The sequence below is a fragment of the Cherax quadricarinatus genome, chromosome 51 (genome assembly GCF_038502225.1).
Source record: "Cherax quadricarinatus isolate ZL_2023a chromosome 51, ASM3850222v1, whole genome shotgun sequence".
NCBI lineage: Eukaryota > Metazoa > Arthropoda > Malacostraca > Decapoda > Parastacidae > Cherax > Cherax quadricarinatus.
In genome coordinates, this window is record NC_091342.1 from 15872278 (window position 1) to 15894018 (window position 21741).

Genomic DNA, 21741 nt, shown 5'->3' on the forward strand with positions numbered 1-21741 from the left:
AACATACGTATCCAAGCGTAGTAAGGGGTCTATGGTAGAACGACCCTTACGAAAGCCATATTGACTAGCGGAGAGACTGTTGTGAGTCTCTAAATACCACATTAAACGTCGATTTACGAGGCGTTCCATCACTTTGCAAACTGCACTTGTAAGAGCGATGGGGCGATAGTGGGAGGCATCATGTCCTGTAGTACCCGGTTTGCGGAAAGGGAGAACAATGGCAGATTTCCACAGCTGGGGAAGAACTCCTTGTGCCCAAATAAGATTGAAGAGGTGTAAGAGGACTACAAGGGCTGACCGATGTAAATGTTGTAACATACGAATATGAATGTCATCAGGCCCAGCTGCCGATGATCGGCAAGCTGAGAGCGTTGCCTCCAGTTCTTGAAGTGTAAAAGGCACATTATACTGTTCTTCTCCGAGAGAAGAAAAGTCCAAGGGTACTAACTCTCTGGCAGACTTTGAGGAAAGAAACGAGGGGCATAGATGGAGCCCTCGGGAAATACGGACCAGATGTGTGCCAAGTTCAATGGCAACGTCGAGAGGGTTTGCTATATCAACACCAGTGACCCGTAGAACAGGAGCCGGGTCAGGAGAGTATTTACCACTCAATTTCCTCACTTTTTTCCAGACTGCACTCATAGAAGAAGCAGAGGTGATGGTGGAAACATAGTCTCGCCAACAAGTGCGTTTAGCTTCACGGATGACACGGCGAGCGATCGCACGCTTCTGCTTAAAATCAACAAGTCTCTCAGCGGTTCTATTGTACCGGTACCTGCCCCATGCAGCACGTTTCAAACGTACTGCACGAGCACAAGCAGGAGACCACCAAGGCACGCACTTCTGAGAATGCCTGCCTGAGGTGTGGGGTATAGAATGAGAAGCTGCGGTATAAACTGATGTCGAGAAGATGTGTAGGAGCTCATCAATGGAGGATGAAGAAGGAACCTCACTAAAAGCAGTGAGGTGTGAGTAAAGATCCCAATTTGCCCGATCAAATTGCCAGCGAGGGCTACGGGAAGGTGGTGAATAGGAAGGAGAAGTAAGAATGATCGGAAAATGATCGCTGTCATGTAAGTCTGGTAGAACAGACCAGGTGAAGTCTAGTGCTGTGGAGGAAGAGCAGACTGATAGATCGATGCAAGAGAGAGTATGAGTACGAGGATCAAAATGGGTGGGAGTACCCGTATTTAAAACATGGAGGGGGTGAGAGGCAAGAAAAGCCTCCAACTGAATGCCACGTGAGTCACAATGAGACCCCCCCCAGAGGAAATGGTGGGCATTAAAATCACCAAGTAACAGAAGTGGTGGTGGTAAGGATGAAACAAGAAAGGCAAAGTCTGGGATAGAAAATGCTCGAGAAGGAGAGAGATATAAAGAACATATTGTAAACCACTTATTCAAGTGGATACGGGCTGCAGTGTAATGCAGCGAGGTATGGACAAATAGTTGACAGTACGGAATATCATTGCGTAGGAGAAGGGCACTTTCATTAAAGGTCCCATCTGAGAAAGGATCCGAAGAATACAATAAATTATAGCCTGAGATAGGTTGGAAAACAGCCGAGTGTAATTTTGGTTCTTGTAAGCAAGCACCAACAGGGGAAAACCTGGAAAGCAACATCTGAAGCTCACCCCGATTACCCCTGAGGCCGCGGATATTCCACTGTAAATAGGCCATGATTGGCGATGAAGAAAATATCAGGAATCTGTAGGTAAAGGCACCTACGGACTAGAGGGGTTAGAAAAGTCAACGTGTGGTGGCATTGGAAGATGTTCAAGTAGCGAAGGAACGGAGCGTTGCGAAGAATGGGGTTGTGAAGATGGAGGAGAGGGAAGAGAAGGAACAGGAAGTGAATCAGTGTCCATTGAAGGTTTAGTCTCTGCAATATATTCTGAAATGGCTTCAAGTGTTTCTGAATTCAAAGATGTATGGGAAACCATATTGGAGATAGGAGGAGGAGGGTGAGTAAAGATTGGGACAGTAATGGACTGTACCAAAGTAGAGGGGGAGGGAAAAGTGTAAGGGACTGGAGATGAAGTGTGGGGGGGGACAGAAGAGGTAGAAACCTGGGAGGTGACAGAAGAGGGAGAAACTTGGGAGGGGACGGGGGTGGAAGGCATAGTACGAGGAGGAGGGTGAATCTCCACACTTGTAATAGAGCCAGAGAGAGGGGAAGAACTAGGTACAGAGACTGGAAAGGTAACGTGTGGAGGTGGAAGAAGGGAAGGAAGGGGCAAAGAAGATTTGAGCAATGTGGATTTTTTGGACTTCTGAGTAGAGGGGCGATTGGTATTAGGTGTCGTACGAGGTCTTGTCGATACTGGGGCTTGTGAGGAAGGACGCGAAGATGTGAGAACAGACTGAGTTGTAGTCGGGACGTCAGAGCCAAGGACAGCAAAAGGATTAGATGCCGTAATGGCTATGGGAGGGGTAACAACAGAGGAGGCTGCAGAAGATGGGACCCCAGAAGTGGGGGGATGTTTGGAAACACGAGAATAAGAAACACGGGGTAGTCTCCCTTGGAGGCGGAGATGAGTAACTGCCATAGCATAAGGGAGACCTTCTGCCTCTTTGAGGCAACGGATTTCACGTTCATTTAAGTAGACCTGGCAACGGCGGGAGTACGAAGGGTGAGCTTCATTACAATTAAGGCAAGATGGAGGTTGACTGCAAGATGTATTAGAATGGTTGTCGGCACCACAGACTGGGCATTCGGCCATAGATCTGCAATATTTCGCTGGGTGACCAAAACGCCAGCAATTTCTACATTGTTGCGGTGTAGGTATCACCTTTCGAACTTGTAACCGATGTCCCGCGACATATACAGAGGACGGGAGTTCTCGGCTGTCAAAAGTTAAACGAGCCACATTGCAAGGGTAACGTCTCCGCCCCCGGGCAGGAAGGACATAAGTGTCTACTTTGAGGATTGGGAGATCCTGGAGTTCCAGCTGTTCAAAAATGTCATTGCCACATGACTGGAAATTCTGTTGGACTATGGTATGGGGCAGAATGACAGTACCACTACAAGAATTGAGAGAAAGATGTTTTTCAATAGTGATAGGAGTAGTATCGATATTCGAAAGGAGAGAAAGATCATGAGCTTGGGTAGCATTCTGGACAGTGACGATGCGCGTACCGCTCTTGAGAGCGTGAAATGAAATATCTCTGCCAACATGACGCAGGAGCGCTTTGGCAATACTATGGTCAGAAAGGTAGGCAGAAGAAGAAGTTGGTCTTAAAGTAAAGAATTTAGTCCATTGTGTGGTCCGAAACTGAGCTTGGAGAGGGAGTGCTTGACGTGTCGGTCGTTTCCGAGTAGAATGGGAAGGTAACGACGGAGCATCATCAGGAGATTGACGTTGGCGTTTAGGAGTAGGACCGGAGTTGGTCCGGCATGAAATGGGTGGGCGATTCGAAAATTGCCGTACCGTAGAGGGAGAAGCCGGAAGCATAGTCAAAGGAGAGCGGAGTTCAGACAAATCGAAGGAGTCAGTCGAAGCCCCGGTACCTGAAGCGGGTGAGGAAACAGCACCAGCAAGAGGTACAGGGGCATCAGGAGTGTCCGAAGAGTGGTCTAAACACAAGGCAGGGTCAGAATGGGGTGCGGTATCAAGAAGGGGCCCGGGGGTAGTGGTTTCATGGACTAGGGCTGCCATGGTTAGGTTACTCCTTTGCTTTTTGTTTTTAAGAAAAAAAAAGAAAGAAGAAAAGAAAATAAAAACAAAAAAAAGAATAAAAAAAGGGGGGAGCGGGGAGGAATAGTTCCCAGGAGGAATGAAAGGGCCGGAAATCTCCCTCCGCGCCCAAGAGGACTCGACACCGCTAGTAGCGCAGATGCAGCATGGAACCCGTGCCATACCCTACCCTTCATGCCAGTAAACCAGCAATCCGGGATAGCAACCTCACATCTGCCGAGCTACCTCGGTGGACAAAAGAGAGGGCGGCCGGATATCCGCCACAAAGCATACCTCCTTCAGCCACCACCCCCGGAATCCGAAAGGTGGCTTCCAGAGATACACCCGTCGCCCAAAAGACACCCAAAGCTACTCCGGGATACCGGAGAGGGATCGGGACATCCCTAGGCAATCCAGATTCCACGGCAAACTACGCCACCGCCAAGAAACCTCAACGGAATGGGATCGACCCCGGTGTCCTTTCCCCTACCTAGGAACTAGCACGCCTGTGGGAGAAATCACGAAGGCTAAAAAGAGGAAGGGCAAAAGGGAGGGGTGAGGAGGAGGAGGAGGAATGGAAAAAGGGGAGGATGGGGAGGATGGGATAGGGGAGGGGAGAATGGGGGGTAATTAGGTTCGGTCTGAGGAAGAAGACCGACAGGGCTAATTCCTCAGACCAAGAGCCTCTTCACCACGCCAAGGAGCCCCCCTTGAAGAGGAATAGGTTACTGGCCGTCTTCTTGTCATCAGTGCCGAAGTTGGGAGACCACTCTCTCCCGCCTTCGCATTGGCCACACTCGTCTTACTCATGGGTATCTCATGGAGAGGCACCCTGTTCCTCTCTGTGAGCAGTGTCAAGTTCCAGTATCGATTAGCCACATTCTGTTAGACTGCCCTCTCTATCAACGAGCACGCAGAATTTACCTCCAACGTCGTCTTCGTTCTACTACTCTCTCTTTACCTTCCCTTCTTGCTGATGGACCCTCCTTTAATCCTGACTCTCTCATTGACTTCTTGACAACGACTGATTTACTCCACAAACTCTGATGATACTTTTCGCACTCCCCTCAGCCCTTTCTGGTTCAGTCTCTTGCTGCCCTTTACCCTTTCACCATCCACTGCCCCGCTGTTATCCGTAACCTGTTGCTCATCCATCTCCCTTTTGCCACCTGATGCCCTCGCTTCCTTCCTGCCCTGCAGCGCTGTATAGTCCTTGTGGCTTAGCGCTTCTTTTTGATTATAATAATAATAATCTACCCTGTCAATTTCTGGCCTTTGAGAATTTTTTTTTTTTTTAAACATCCTGGCTGTCTCCCACCAAGGCAGATAACTTGAAAAAAAAAAAAAAACTCATCATTTACACTCTCACTGTCTTGCCAGAGGCATAATTATCCCAAGTCTTACTTGTTCCTTTCCTTTCACAAGATAGTCCTGTGTGTTCTGTAACCAGGTTTTCTTTAAGTTCTTCATTAATTCCTCTATATTATTGCCAATTGGAGATAATATAGAACACTTACCTACCTCTCAGAGATAGACAGCCCAGTGGAAAAACTTCTAGAACATCAGAACACTGATTAACTGCAAATGACTCAACTCCTAAATTTTTTTTAACATGTCAGCTGTTTCCCACTGAGGCAGGGTGGCCCAAAACAAGAGAAAAAACCCAGAAAGAAAAAACTTTCATCATTCAACACTTTCACCATCACTCATACATTTTTTTTTCTCAACAAGTCGGCTGTCTCCCACTGAGGCAAGGTGACCCAAAAAGAAAGAAAATCCCCGAAAAGAAAATACTTTCATTATCATTCAACACTTTCACCTCACTCACACATAATCACTGTCTTTGCAGAGGTGCTCAGAAAACAACAGTTTAGAAGCATATACGTATAAAGATACACAACATATCCCTCCAAACTGCTAATATCCCGAAACCCCTCCTTTAGAGTGCAGGCATTGTACTTCCCTTTTCCAGGATTCAAGTCCGGCTATATAAAAATAACCAGTTTCCCTGAATTCCTCCACTAAATATTACCCTGCTCACACTCCAACGGATCATCAGGTCCCAAATACCATTCGTCTCCATTCACTCCTATTGAACTGTTGTATTTTGAGCACCTCTGCAAAAGCAGTGATTATGTGTGGGTGAGGTGAAAGTGTTGAATGATGAAAGTATTTTTCTTTTTGAGGATTTTTTTTTAGTTTGGGTCACCCTACTTCGGTGGGAGACAGCCGACTTGTTAAAAAAAAAAAAAAAAAAAAAAAAGCATCAGGATAGTATCTGTCAGTGGTTCCAGGGATCATTGACCTGTTTGTCTCCTAAATTGGGAAGGAAATAAAGTATAGTTAAGTCCTTGAATAACGTTATTTCGTTATAACATTGACAAAAAAAAAAAAATATTCTTGGCTGGGGCCACTGTCCGTGTGAAGACAGTAAAATAAAAATTCATAAAGTATATGATAATCATACAAATGCACAACAATAAACGATGTGGTATGAAAGCGCCCAGCAAGTCCACCATATTTGTTGTTGAACTATGTGTGGTAGCAGGTACTCCTTAGTTTTCACTTTACAAACATTTATTCCTTGATTTAACCCTGTTGCAACGAGTGCTAAACGTGCACTGTGCACCCCTGATGTCTGTGGCCACAAAAACACAGAAAAAGTGTGATATCAGAAACAAAACGAAGTTTTAAAGAGGTTTCACTGTCGACAGCGAGGTGTGGTTTTGTTATACATTTCACTTAGTCACAGTTTCTAAGAACCTATTGTACTGTATTACAAGAACTGCCAAGAAACACACAGGACAGTAGATTTTTATATTCAGAGAGAAGCACTAACCCTTTATGGGTCATACAGTACCCACTGAATGAGAAGTAATCAGATTTGACTCAAGCCCCAATTCCTTGGATCAAGAGCTCTTCAACATCATCAATGCTCTCTCCTCTGTTAAAGGGAAGGTAGAGCATATGTTACAGCTTACATATTAAAAGATGAAATGAAAACACCTGCCAAAGCATAAAATATTTAACAGGCTTCCATTTCATACCCAATTTAACAGTATGGTGGTACAGGTAATTCTCACCTAACAACCGAGTTCCTTTCCTAAGAGTAGGTCGGTAAGTGAACTGGTCATAAAGCGAGGTGCTGCCTGTTACTGATATTTCAAGCATATTATGCTGGTAGTGGGTTTGTGTCAACCATCTTTGTTTTAATGTCACCTTTGCACCATTTATAACATTTTTAGTATATTAAAAATAGAACAAGGCATTAAAAACATATATTTACACATATGGTACACTGGTCAGAGAGCTAGTCATAAGTCCGAGTGATCATTCAATGGGTAAGTTGTTAAGCGAGGAGTACCTGTACTGTCCTGGATGGTTGCTATCAACCTATATATAACAGCAGGTAGCTGTAAAATGAAACCTACTAAAAAATAAAACCACAGGTAGTAATGTCAAACAAGGTGGCTTTTAGCTCTTTATTATTTTTCAACTCAATCCACTGAAGAAATTAACGACAGGTTTTGAAGTGAAAGTTCAAGACAACTTTCAAAATACCACTAAATATATTTCCCAGTATATCACCTGATCATGACCAGGTCATGGACTGGGCCATGGGAGTGTTAACCCCCAAAACACCTTCCTCCAGGTAGAAATTAAGAGAGCTCACACTGTTTAAGAGGAATATTATCAGTAACATTGTATACAGTGCAGATATCAGGGATGAAAGGGCTGATGGCAGTTCAAAGCCTATCAGTGGAGGAGGATAGTAATTTCACTGCAGTCATAATGTTCCTTTTAGAAACCATTTTTTTTTTTTTTTACATTTTAAGCATGTCGGGAGGAAGAACACCTTTCAAAATCCTGTGCAACAGGAAGATAATAAACAAAGAAGATAATAAAAGACTATTCATAGGCCTTTACCTCGTTATATGAAATTAAAATGCAAAACACTGCCCTTTGTCTATGCACTGAAGGTCCACTCAAATTTTTACTTGGTCCTAACAATTTTTTTTTGGCCGAACTTGACAAAACTCATTCGGTTAACCTCATTTTGCTCGATAAGCAGAGCATAAATTTGTTGTAAAATATTCAAGAAAATCAGTCTGAACATCACAATGTCAAAATATTTTATTGATGTTAAGTGCTAAATAAATTTATGTTGAGCTCAGATAGGAAAACTATATTACACCAAGATTAGCAAGATTAGGCTAGATGTTAAGTTAGTTTTGGTGAAAACTTTCAATTCTGCTGTGTTAATTTATTAGTTAGACAGGCTTGACTGACTGCACAGCAATTGCATAGTAAAGAGCAACTATGGTAGGTCTTTTTCCAGCAGATCAAAAATGTTTGTAGAAATACCTTGACACAGATGTATATATGAAGGTTTAGTCCTACAGTTTTATGTTTATTGCACCATTTAAATCCCCTATTACTTTCATGATAATTAAAATCCATTAGGTTGTTATATTTCATGTATTCATGAAAATAATATATACAAAAATACTATATAGTAACCGTTAATTATATTATACAAACACTACAGTTAACTAATAATTCAAAAGATGCCTTACTCCATATTAAAATTATTGCATTGATAATTGCAGTTTCTTATATTTATGGGTAAACACATGGTAGGAAGCTAAACACTATTATAAAAAATGTATACCTCATGAATTTCCCACTGGAAGAAAACAAAATTTTAAGAAGCAACTTTCTCATTTTATTTTAATGTGTTCTTGGTAACATTCTGAAGTACTTCTTGGCATCACTTTCAAAGTACACCAGCTTAAACAGTTGCACCTGGATACCGCTCAATAAGCATACCAACACCCTGCAAGAAGGAATTTTAATCTTAAAAGAACTGAGATATTAATACTTTAAACCAATTTTTTTTTTTTTTTCAACAAGTCAGCCGTCTCCCACCGAGGCAGGGTGACCCCAAAAAAGAAAGAAAATCCCCAAAAAGAAAATACTTTCATCATCATTCAACACTTTCACCTCACTCACACATAATCACTGTTTTTGCAGAGGTGCTCAGAACACAACGGTTTAGAAGCATATACGTATAAAGATACACAACATATTCCTCCAAACTGCTAATATCCCGATATTATTTAACCTTTTCTAAATTTACTGTACTGTACTCTGCTTGGACACCCACCTGACCACCAGCAGCACAAGCAGTGATGCAAGCATAGTGGCCATCTTCCTTTATCAACCGGTGAGCTGAATGCATTAAGAGGCGCACACCTGCAAAATTCATGTAGTTTTAACCTACAGTATATACTGTAATAAAAAAAAATGTTAAAAATGACAGAATGAGACCTAGTGCAGTGCTGACTAATTTCTAGTTATCTATTTATTTATAGGTGAACAGGGGCAGTATATGTAAGGAGATGCCCATATGTCATTTAGGCATGTATGAAGGCAAGCCTCCTAAAGCCTGGTGTTCATGTAAATTTAGCAGTAAAGAGGTACCTGGGTGTTGCTAACCTTACCTGTACTGCCCCTTTTCACCTATGAATAAGTAGGTGCAATACCTGGATATTGATTTTAACAGCTGCTGCCAATATTTACCTAGCAGTAAACAGGAACCCATGAGCTAGATTGCAAAAGTCACAATGGGTCTGTCATACCCTAATGGGCATTGTTATGGGATTGTATGGAATAAAATCTAAAAATATACACACTTCATTACCATTAAAAACACTGGTCATAACTGGGCTGCATCTCCCCTATAAAAACCATTCTTTCATCTAGTCGATGCAAAATATGGATACAGTTTCAAGATTTCAGATATGTTATCATTAATAAGGAGATGTTTTGCCATATCTTGTAAGATTTGCATGGTGGTATCTGAAATAACAAAAAAAGGCACAATATCGTGACTGGAACGATACACAAATAACCCGCACATAGAAGAGAGGAGCTTACGACAACGTTTCGGTCTGACTTGGACCATTTACAAAGTCACACTAACAAAAAGGAGAGCAGGATGGGTATACAGTGGACCCCCGCATAACGATTACCTCCGAATGTGACCAATTATGTAAGTGTATTTATGTAAGTGCGTTTGTACGTGTATGTTTGGGGGTCTGAAATGGACTAATCTACTTCACAATATTTCTTATGGGAACAAATTCGGTCAGTACTGGCACCTGAACATACTTCTGGAGTGAAAAAATATCGTTAACCGGGGTTCCACTGTATATACTTATATATATATACAGTGGACCCCCGGTTAACGATATTTTTTCACTCCAAAAGTATGTTCAGGTGCCAGTACTGACCGAATTTGTTCCCATAAGGAATATTGTGAAGTAGATTAGTCCATTTCAGACCCCCAAACATACACATACAAACGCACTTACATAAATACACTTACATAATTGGTCGCATTCGGAGGTAATCGTTATGCGGGGGTCCACTGTATACACCTACCATGCGACTTACGACCGAGTTCGGTTCCGAGAAACTGGTCTTAAGTCGAAATGGACGTAAGTCGAACTTTACTACTGAATATCAACATCACATTTTTGTAATGACTTTATTTTATTGTTTTATTTTGGTGTTTCATGTTTTACTTTACTTTTTATGCTGTTAGTACTGTATTTTATACTGTAAGGTTTAGGATAAACACTGTGTACAACACAAATAATTGTTTATTTCCCAGAAATTTGGCATAAAAAACACGGTCATAAGTCGAGTGGTCGTAAGTCGAGCAGGTAGGTGTATGTATATATGTGTATATATGTGTGTATATATGTGTGTATATATATGTGTATATATATATATATATATATATATATATATATATATATATATATATATATATATATATATATATATATATATATATACTGTATATATATATACACAGTGGACCCCCGCATAACAATGGCATCACATAGCGATTATTTCGCATACCGCTTACTTTAATCGCAAAATTTTTGCCGCGCATACCGATTAAAAACCCGCTCACCGATTTTCGTCCGAGACGCGTCCAATGTGCGCCCTCACCCAGCCTCACATGTGCCGCCCGTGCCATTGTTTACCAGGCAGCCTCCGCGCTAACATCCAAGCATACACTCGGAATATTTCGTATTATTACAGTGTTTTCGGTGGTGTTTCTGGAAAATAAGTGACCATGGGCCCCAAGAAAGCTTCTAGTGCCAACCCTGTGGTAAAAAGGGTGAGAATTAGTATGGAAATTAAGAAAGATTTTGAAGGGTTTGGGGCTAACCCTGAGAAGCCTATGCCAGTTGTGGAATCCATTGTGCCTACTTCAAAGATTAAGGAAATGTGTGCACAGTGGGTTGAACTGCAAACCTTTATGGATGAAAATCACCCTGACACAGCTGTTGCAAGCCGTGCTGGTGACTATTTCAATGACAATGTTGTGGCCCATTTTAGACAAATCGTAAAGGAACGGGAGGTACAGAGCTCTATGGACAGATTTGTTGTGCGACAGAGGTCCAGTGACTCTCAAGCTGGTCCTAGTGGCATTAAAAGAAGAAGGGAAGTAACCCCGGAAAAGGACTTGCTACCTCAAGTCCTAATGGAAGGGGATTCCCCTTCTAAACAGTAAGAAGATAATGCTCTCCCCTCCTACCATCCCATCAATCATCACCAGATCTTCAATAAAAGTAAGTGTCATGTAAGTGTGCATGCCTTTTTCAGTTTGTGTGTATTAAAATTAACATTTCATGTGGTAAAAATTTTTTTTTTTCATACTTTTGGGTGTCTTGCACAGATTAATTTTATTTCCATTATTTCTTATGGGGAAAATTCATTCACATAACGATTATTTCGCATAACAATTACCCCTCTTGCACGGATTAAAATCGTTAACCGGGGGTCCACTGTATATATATATAGGCAGCGGTGGTGGTGGTAGTGGTAGTAGTAGTAGTGGAGGTGGAAGGAAGTAGTTTTCTTTTTTATATTTTATAATTTATAAATTTAATATATATTTATATTTATTTTCAAAATTTAATAATCATAAAAGAAACACGTCCAATGTTTCTACTCTGGCTGGGATTCGAACCCAGGCCCTCGCCGTGTGATGCGGGAGCGTTAACCACCAGGCCACCAGAGCCCACATGAGTGGAAGGAAGTAGTAGTGGGGAAAGTTGTAAGGAGGAGGAGGAGCCAGTCAAATACTAAGAAAGAAGAGCACTGCAATTTATTTATTTTTCCCACCGAGGGGGGAAAATAAATAAATAATTAATGAAGGAACAAATACACAAGGCAGAAGAAAGACAACCCAAAGGAGAAAAATCAGAGAGGAAAGGGGAAGAGGGAGAAGAAGAAAAAGAAGGAATCAGGTTAGGTTACTGGTGTTCTAAAGTTTGGAGCATTTTACAATGTAGTGGGAAAGGAAGGCATCTACAGAGACAAAGCCAGGACTAAGATTCATACAAGGAAAGTTGTGTATTAGGGAGGATTCAATCAGACGGCAACTGTTAAAGTTGGAAGTAAGCAAGACAGTTTTAGCAGAAGACCAGTCAATAAGATGGCGGTGAACTCTGACATGACAGAAAAGAGCATTGTTTGTGTCAGTAAGCCTAACACTACTTTTGTGCTCCCTAAGTCTGTCAGAAAGAAATCGGCCAGTTTCTCCAAAGTATTGAAGAGGACAGGATGAACAAGAAATAGAGTAGACACCAGGAGCATCTGTAGAGGGAGGAGAGGTATGAACGAGATTAGTGCAGTGTTCGTCTGGCAGAAAGTAAGTTTGATGTCTAAGGAACGGAGAGTGTTGTTGAGATTAGAATGACCAGAAATGTAGGGAAGGCAGAGGACAGAAGAGTTCCCAGGAGTAGAGAGTTTGGGAGAGAAGAAATTACGTTTCGCACATGAAAAGGCAGAGTCTATGAAATGGGAAGGGTAGCCAAGACGGGAAAATGGAAATTTCTGATTGAAGGAACTGAGGATCACAAATGTGGAGAACATAGAGAAAGAGGGAGACAAGAACACCTTTCTTGACAGAGGAAGCATGATAAGAAAAGTAGTGAATGTACATGCCACTGTGCATAGGTTTGCGGTAAATGGAAAAGGCAAAACCTGTATCTGAGCGGTGGACATGAACATCAAGGAAAGGAAGCAGGGAATTAAGATTCCTATTCAGCTTTAAACTTAATGGAAGAGGCAAGATTATTAAGAGTGTCAAGAAATGGTTGGGAGAGACTAGAGTCATGAGGCCACAGAGCAAAGATGTCATCTGCATAGCGGAGCCAGAGTGAAGGGCGCACATCGATAGTAAGAAGAAGAACAGTCTCGAAGTATTCCACGTAAAGATTAGCAAGGACAGGAGAAAGCGGAAAGCCCATAGCCACACCAAAGGTTTGAGAATAATATTTCCCTTGGAAAGAAAAGGAAAGACTGGCTGTTGTGGGTCACATCCTGGAGATGACTCAAGGACTCCAACTGGCAATAAGCTACTTTGCTTGCTTGCCCCTTTTTTTGGGGAGGGGTTTACAAACCCTCAAGGGTTAAAAATCCAAAGAAAGTCTCTTTTCATCAGGAAGCTAATGATGGTTAACTTACATTTCTAATTATGGAATGAGAGAGAACAACTTGGCAAGTGCTGGAAGCCAATGACAGCAAAACCCATTTTGTTGCAACACAATGGAACAATTTTTTTCAATACGAATGGTTTTTGGACTTGACGAGCTGTTGGAGTGTGAACAGGGTAATATTTTTCGAAAAGATTCAGGGAAACTGGTTAGCCAAACTTGAGTCCTGGAGGTGGGAAGTACAATACCTGCACTTTAACCCTTTGACTGTTGAGACCCCTGCTCACAAACTTGCTCTCAGTATTGAAGAATTTAAAAAAAAAAAAATCTTATAAAATAATAGAGAATCTTTTTCTGATGGTAATGACGCCAAAAGTACAAAATTTGATTGAAAACTTACAGAATTACGCTCTCATGAAGTTAGTGATCTCAGCAATATTTACACATCAGCAATTTTGCCCAATTTGAGCCCTATTTTCACCCAATTCCATTGTTCCAGTCAACCAAACTCATAGTTATTTCTTTAGAACTCCATTTGTTCTATCGACTGAGTACAAGAAACCGCCCATTTACTGATTTCAACTACCCAATAAAGTGGTCTTATAATACTCTTGCTTTCTATAAAGTGGTCTTATAATACTCTTGCTTTCTATTTTGAATTTTTATTCACACAAAAAATAGAAGACTTACTGTTATGCAGACTACTGCATTATTGTAATAATTGTATAAGTAATGTCAACCCATTCGTGACTGTGTATCAGAATGACTAGTTGGACACTTAATGGACAATGACATTTATTTACTCTTGAACATTGGCAAAACTCAAACATTTCCTCTACTTTGAGCTCAATTTCAAGGTCCCTTTCATCATGAAACCAATCAAAATCATCTCTAATCCTGTAAAATGTCTTCCATTCTATCAAGTGAGACCAAGAAAACGAGAATACAACCAAAAATACTATACAAAAATACACCTCAAAGTTGGTGTTTTAATCCAAAAACACAGTCGGAGTTTTCTTTTTCCCATTATGCACTGCGTGCTGCAGGATTTTTTTTATACTGCGCACACTGACCACACGGACCCATTCTCTCACATGTGGGCCAACCAGCTTTCTCCCACTTGATTTAAAGCCACTAAAATTTTGGAGTATAAATACGTCAAAAACACTGGCTCGTAAGAGACCAGCTCAACCTGGAGCTCATTACCTTTGTAACTTGGTCATGATTATGACCAGATCTAGTTCATTACCTTTGTAACTTGCTCAGCTATCAAAACTTTGGAGTCCAGTCCCTGGACCAATTATGTACCTCTGTAATCTTTTGACTACCGCCCACAGGATGGGTATGGGGTGCATAATAAACATATTAAACTAAACTAACTCATAAGATGTATACATACGTGTGTGCAAAGACAGTGATTATGTGTTAATGATGGTGAGTGTTTCTTGCTTTCTTGGGACACCCTGCCTTGGTGGGAGAAAGCCAGCATGTTAAAAAAAATTACCTGCCATCTCCCAACGAGACAAGGTAACTTGAAAAAGTTTTTTTTTTTTTTTTTTTTTTAGTTAGTAATTTATACAGGAGAAAGGGTTACTAGCACCTTGCTCCCAGCATTTAAGTCACCTTTTACGACACGTATGGCTTACAAAGGAAAGATTCTTTTCCATTTTCCCATGGAGAACTGGAACTGAAATATATGTGCATTTAATGTAAGGTTCTCCTGCTTTGATATGTTAAGCAAAATCCTATTTACTTATTATTTGGTGGTCTAACAAAGAGGAAAGCATGGCTTACTGACTGTACAGTGACTGGCAATGGAGTAGTTTATAAAATTTTCTGCTCCAATCATAGGTGTATTTCATCTAACCCATCTGGGGCTGGAGTAGGAAAACAGACTTCATGGAAAACAATACCCAAAGTTAAGAGAAAGTGTAGAACACTTTCTCCATAAGCTATACGTGTTGTAAAGGGCAATTAAATCATCGGGAGGAAGAGCCTAAAAACCCCTCTTCTTTCTCCTGTAACAACTACTATATCGAAAAAGGAAATTTTAACCCTTTCAGGGTCCCCAGGCCCTCTCCCAGACTTGTTCTCAGGGTCGCCCAAATTTCAAAAAAAAAAAAAAAAAAATTATTTCTTATGAAAAGATAGAGAATCTTTTCCTGATCATAATGACATCAAAAGTATGAAATTTGATGAAAAACTTACGGAATTATGCTCTCGCGAAGTTAGCGGTCTCGACGATGTTTACGCATCAGTGATTTTGCCCAATTTGAGCCCTATTTTTGGCCAATTCCAGTGTACTTATGGACAAAAATTATAACTATTTTGCTAGAACTCCATTTTTTCTATCGAATGAGTACAAGAAACCACCCATTTACTGATTTCAACTATCCAATACAGTGGTCAGAATTTAGCAATTTTGCCAATTTCACAAAAATTTCAAAAGATGCCAATTTTCAAATAGGGTCCAGAATAAACAAGAAAGACATTCTTGGCACTAAAATAACATTTCCTCTGTTCAATAGTCAAGTCCCCATGCCCCTCTTACATTCTTTTGCTTTCCACTTTGAATTTTTATTATTATTTTATTATTATTATCACACTGGCCGATTCCCACCAAGGCAGGGTGGCCCGAAAAAGAAAAACTTTCACCATCATTCACTCCATCACTGTCTTGCCAGAAGGGTGCTTTACACTACAGTGTTTAAACTGCAACATTAACACCCCTCCTTCAGAGTGCAGGCACTGTACTTCCCATCTCCAGGACTCAAGTCCGGCCTGCCGGTTTCCCTGAACCCCTTCATAAATGTTACTTTGCTCACACTCCAACAGCACGTCAAGTATTAAAAACCATTTGTCTCCATTCACTCCCATCAAACACGCTCATGCATGCCTGCTGGAAGTCCAAGCCCCTCGCACACAGAACCTCCTTAACCCCTTCCCTCCAACCTTTCCTAGGCCGACCCCTACCCCGCCTTCCTTCCACTACAGACTGATACACTCTTGAAGTCACTCTGTTTCGCTCCATTCTCTCTACATGTCCGAACCACCTCAACAACCCTTCCTCAGCCCTCTGGACAACAGTTTTGGTAATCCAGCACCTCCTCCTAACTTCCAAACTACGAATTCTCTGCATTATATTCACACCACACATTGCCCTCAGGCATGACATCTCCACTGCCTCCACCCTTCTCATCGCTGCAACATTCATCACCCATGCTTCACACCCATATAAGAGCATTGGTAAAACTATACTCTCATACATTCCCCTCTTTGTTCTTTGTCTCCACAGACTCCTAAGTGCACCACTCACCCTTTTCCCCTCATCAATTCTATGATTCACCTCATCTTTCATAGACCCATCTGCTGAAACGTCCACTCCCAAACATCTGAATACATTCACCTCATCCATACTCTCTCCCTCCAATCTGATATCCAATCTTTCATCATCTAATCTTTTTGTTATCCTCATAACCTTACTCTTTCCTGTATTCACTTTTAATTTTCTTCTTTTGCACACCCTACCAAATTCATCCACCAATCTCTGCAACTTCTCTTCAGAATCTCCCAAGAGCACAGTGTCATCAGCAAAGAGCAACTGTGACAACTCCCACTTTATGTGTGATTCTTTATCTTTTAACTCCACGCCTCTTGCCAAGATCCTCGCATTTACTTCTCTTACAACCCCATCTATAAATATATTAAACAACCACGGTGACATCACACATCCTTGTCTAAGGCCTACTTTTACTGGGAAATAATTCCCCTCTTTCCTACATACTCTAACCTGAGCCTCACTATCCTCGTAAAAACTCTTCACTGCTTTCAGTAACCTACCTCCTACACCATACACCTGCAACATCTGCCACATTGCCCCCCTATCCACCCTGTCATACGCCTTTTCCAAATCCATAAATGCCACAAAGACCTCTTTAGCCTTATCTAAATACTGTTCACTTATATGTTTCACTGTAAAAACCTGGTCCACACACCCCCTACCTTTCCTAAAGCCTCCTTGTTCATCTGCTATCCTATTCTCCATCTTACTCTTAATGCTTTCAATAATAACTCTACCATACACTTTACCAGGTATACTCAACAGACTTATCCCCCTATAATTTTTGCACTCTCTTTTGTCCCCTTTGACTTTATACAAAGGAACTATGCATGCTCTCTGCCAATCCCTAGGTACCTTACCCTCTTCCATACTTTTATTAAATAATTGCACCAACCACTCCAAAACTATATCCCCACCTGCTTTTAACATTTCTATCTTTATCCCATCAATCCCGGCTGCCTTACCCCCTTACATTTTACCTACTGCCTCACGAACTTCCCCCACACTCACAACTGGCTCTTCCTCACTCCTACAAGATGTTATTCCTCCTTGCCCTATACACGAAATCACAGCTTCCCTATCTTCACCAACATTTAACAATTCCTCAAAATATTCCCTCCATCTTCCCAATACCTCTAACTCTCCATTTAATAACTCTCCTCTCCTATTTTTAACTGACAAATCCATTTGTTCTCTAGGCTTCCTTAACTTGTTAGTCTCACTCCAAAACTTTTTCTTATTTTCAACAAAATTTGTTGATAACATCTCACCCACTCTCTCATTTGCTCTCTTTTTACATTGCTTCACCACTCTCTTAACCTCTCTCGTTTTCTCCATATACGCTTCCCTCCTTGCATCACTTCTACTTTGTAAAAATTTCTCATATGCTAACTTTTTCTCCCTTACTACTCTCTTTACATCATCATTCCACCAATCGCTCCTCTTCCCTCCCGCACCCACTTTCCTGTAACCACAAACTTCTGCTGAACACTCTAACACTACATTTTTAAACCTACCCCATACCTCTCCGACCCCATTGCCTATGCTCTCATTAGCCCATCTATCCTCCAATAGCTGTTTATATCTTACCCTAACTGCCTCCTCTTTTAGTTTATAAACCTTCACCTCTCTCTTCCCTGATGCTTCTATTCTCCTTGTATCCCATCTACCTTTTACTCTCAGTGTAGCTACAACTAGAAAGTGATCTGATATATCTGTGGCCCCTCTATAAACATGTACATCCTGAAGTCTACTCAACAGTCTTTTATCTACCAATACATAATCCAACAAACTACTGTCATTTTGCCCTACATCATATCTTTTATACTTATTAATCCTCTTTTACTTAAACTTGTGGCATTTATGGATTTGGAAAAGGCGTATGACAGGGTGGATAGGGGGGCAATGTGGCAGATGTTGCAAGTGTATGGTGTAGGAGGTAGGTTACTGAAAGCAGTGAAGAGTTTTTACGAGGATAGTGAGGCTCAAGTTAGAGTATGTAGGAAAGAGGGAAATTTTTTCCCAGTAAAAGTAGGCCTTAGACAAGGATGTGTGATGTCACCGTGGTTGTTTAATATATTTATAGATGGGGTTGTAAGAGAAGTAAATGCGAGGGTCTTGGCAAGAGGCGTGGAGTTAAAAGATAAAGAATCACACACAAAGTGGGAGTTGTCACAGCTGCTCTTTGCTGATGACACTGTGCTCTTGGGAGATTCTGAAGAGAAGTTGCAGAGATTGGTGGATGAATTTGGTAGGGTGTGCAAAAGAAGAAAATTAAAGGTGAATACAGGAAAGAGTAAGGTTATGAGGATAACAAAAAGATTAGGTGATGAAAGATTGAATATCAGATTGGAGGGAGAGAGTATGGAGGAGGTGAACGTATTCAGATATTTGGGAGTGGACGTGTCAGCGGATAGGTCTATGAAAGATTAGGTGAATCATAGAATTAATGAGGGAAAAAGAGTGAGTGGTGCACTTAGGAGTCTGTGGAGACAAAGAACTTTGTCCTTGGAGGCAAAGAGGGGAATGTATGAGAGTATAGTTTTACCAACGCTCTTATATGGGTGTGAAGCGTGGGTGATGAATGTTGCAGCGAGGAGAAGGCTGGAGGCAGTGGAGATGTCATGTCTGAGGGCAATGTGTGGTGTGAATATAATGCAGAGAATTCGTACTTTGGAAGTTAGGAGGAGGTGCGGGATTACCAAAACTGTTGTCCAGAGGGCTGAGGAAGGGTTGTTGAGGTGGTTCGGACATGTAGAGAGAATGGAGCGAAACAGAATGACTTCAAGAGTGTATCAGTCTGTAGTGGAAGGAAGGCGGGGTAGGGGTCGGCCTAGGAAAGGTTGGAGGGAGGGGGTAAAGGAGGTTTTGTGTGCGAGGGGCTTGGACTTCCAGCAGGCATGCACGAGCGTGTTTGATAGGAGTGAATGGAGACAAATGGTTTTTAATACTTGACGTGCTGTTGGAGTGTGAGCAAAGTAACATTTATGAAGGGATTCAGGGAAACCGGCAGGCCGGACTTGAGTCCTGGAGATGGGAAGTACAGTGCCTGCACTCTGAAGGAGGGGTGTTAATGTTGCAGTTTAAAAACTGTAGTGTAAAGCACCCTTCTGGCAAGACAGTGATGGAGTGAATGATGGTGAAAGTTTTTCTTTTTCGGGCCACCCTGCCTTGGTGGGAATCGGCCAGTGTGATAATAAAAAATAATATAATAATAATGTATTACCTATAACTAAACCCCTTTCTATACAAAGTTCAATCAAAGGGCTCCCATTATCATTTACACCTGGCACTCCAAACTTACCTACCATACCCTCTCTAAAAGTTTCTCCTACTTTAGCATTCAGGTCCCCTGCCACAATTACTCTCTCACTTGGTTCAAAGGCTCCTATACATTCACTTAATATCTTCCAAAATCTCTATCTCTCCTCTACAAAATAGAAGATTTACTGTTATGCAGACTACTGCATTAGTGTAGAAATGGTATAAATAATATCAGCTCACTTGTGAAATAATATTAGACTCGCCAGTTGACGTATATTGGACGCTTAGCATGATTTGTTTACTTTTGAACTTTGGTAAAAATCAAACATTTCTGCTACTTTGAGCTCAATTTCAAGGTACTTTTCATTGTAAAACCAGGAAAACTAAAATACAACAATAAATACCATACGAAAATACAGTGCAAAGTCGCTGTTTTAATCCAAAAACACGGTCAAAGTTTTTTTTTTCTCATTACGCACTGTGTGCTGCAGGATTTTTTTTATACTGCGCACACTTACCACACAGACCCATTCTTTCATATGTAGGCCTACCAGCTTTCTCTTACTAGATTTGAGGGCGCTAGAATTTAGGCATACTAATACGTCAAAAACCCTGGTGCGTAAGCCGTACTAGTACGTCCGAAACCCTGAAAGGGTTAAGGACGCGATGTCAATGTGCATGAATGCAGTATGGATGAGAACAAAGAACTGTTAATGTTATGAATGAAAAGAAACTGGATATCTTAGCTCTAAGCAAAACAAAACTAAAAAGGGGTAGAATTTCAGTGGAGAAGAGTAATTGAGGTTAAATCAGGCTTAGTCTAGTGAGTTAGAGCTTATCTGTGCCTCCCTCATTATTGTACATACATGTACATGCTGGCACAAGATGTTTACTAAGGGTAATAAGTCAGAAAAATTAACTGGCTACAGAAAATAATATAGCAATGATCACGGTAATTGTTTAACCACCTTTCACTGTTGCAACTTAACACAAAAAACTTCTAATATGGTGAACTACCTTTTCCTGAAGGTAGACACCAAAAATACATAATTAAATAGAAACTTATGGAATTAAGAAGGCTTGAAGTTGGTAGTCTGAGAACAAATTTATCCATCAGTGATTTTGCCCACTTTGTGGAGAAATTTTCTCCAGGAGGGGGGTATCAGCCCCCTTCAGCCCCTTTCAGCCCTGAGGGGCCCAGACCTCTCAGAAGGGGCAAGCGTCTTGTTTACTGCTACAGGAAGTAATTGATCACAGATGCCGTACGAGTATGCGACCTGTGGTCAACCGACCATTGCTCCTTGCAGTCCAGTGTTGCAGAGTGTATTTTAATAAGCGACAGTACATCTCTTACTTTAGCAGGACAATTAAGGAAAATCCTGCTCCCATTTCGTTACCATAGTAAAGATAGTGGACATTGTTGTCTATGCTTAAGACAGCAAGAATCAAACCTTCTGCTTTGCTTCTTCGAGGAAGTGGCAAGGAAGCAAAAAGTACTAGGTCAGCTTTTTTTTTGTGCAAGGGGCAGTGATGGCATGGGGCGCTGTGGCGTCTTCAGATTAGTACTTTTGACTCTACTGAGAGTGACACTGACGCCAGGATAACCAACAAAGAACAACGATCTGTGCGTTAGTGTGAACAGAGTGTCTCACAAAACACAATAAACACTTAAGAGAAGTGTGATCAGCTTCTCTTGTGATAACATTGTGAACAATAAAGACAAATCTTGTGGAACATAGTGTACCAGTGTGCGTTTTCTAGACAATGGAAGACGTGGACATCCAAGGACACTTCAGCTTCTATCAAGTCACCGATATCTGTCGAAGGTGTGAAGAACACCATAGCTCACGCTACAAGAGCAAGGTATGTTACGAATTTCTTGTAGAACGGGGGACTGCGCAGTTCTTGAGTCGCAAGGAGTTTGTAATCAACCTAT

General features: G+C 41.4%; 1 protein-coding gene across 1 annotated transcript in view; it reads right to left on the bottom strand.

The window, feature by feature from the left end:
• Positions 1 to 7145: 7145 nt before the first annotated feature.
• Mtpbeta (mitochondrial trifunctional protein beta subunit) overlaps positions 7146 to 21741 on the bottom strand; it is a 57769-nt gene continuing 43173 nt past the window's right edge. The window contains exons 9-10 of the mRNA XM_070095896.1: positions 8845 to 8933; positions 7146 to 8514 (exon numbers count right to left, since the gene is read on the bottom strand). Of these exons, the coding sequence (XP_069951997.1) occupies positions 8470 to 8514; positions 8845 to 8933 (134 nt within the window). The 3' untranslated portion in view covers positions 7146 to 8469. The remainder of the gene's footprint in view (positions 8515 to 8844; positions 8934 to 21741) is intronic.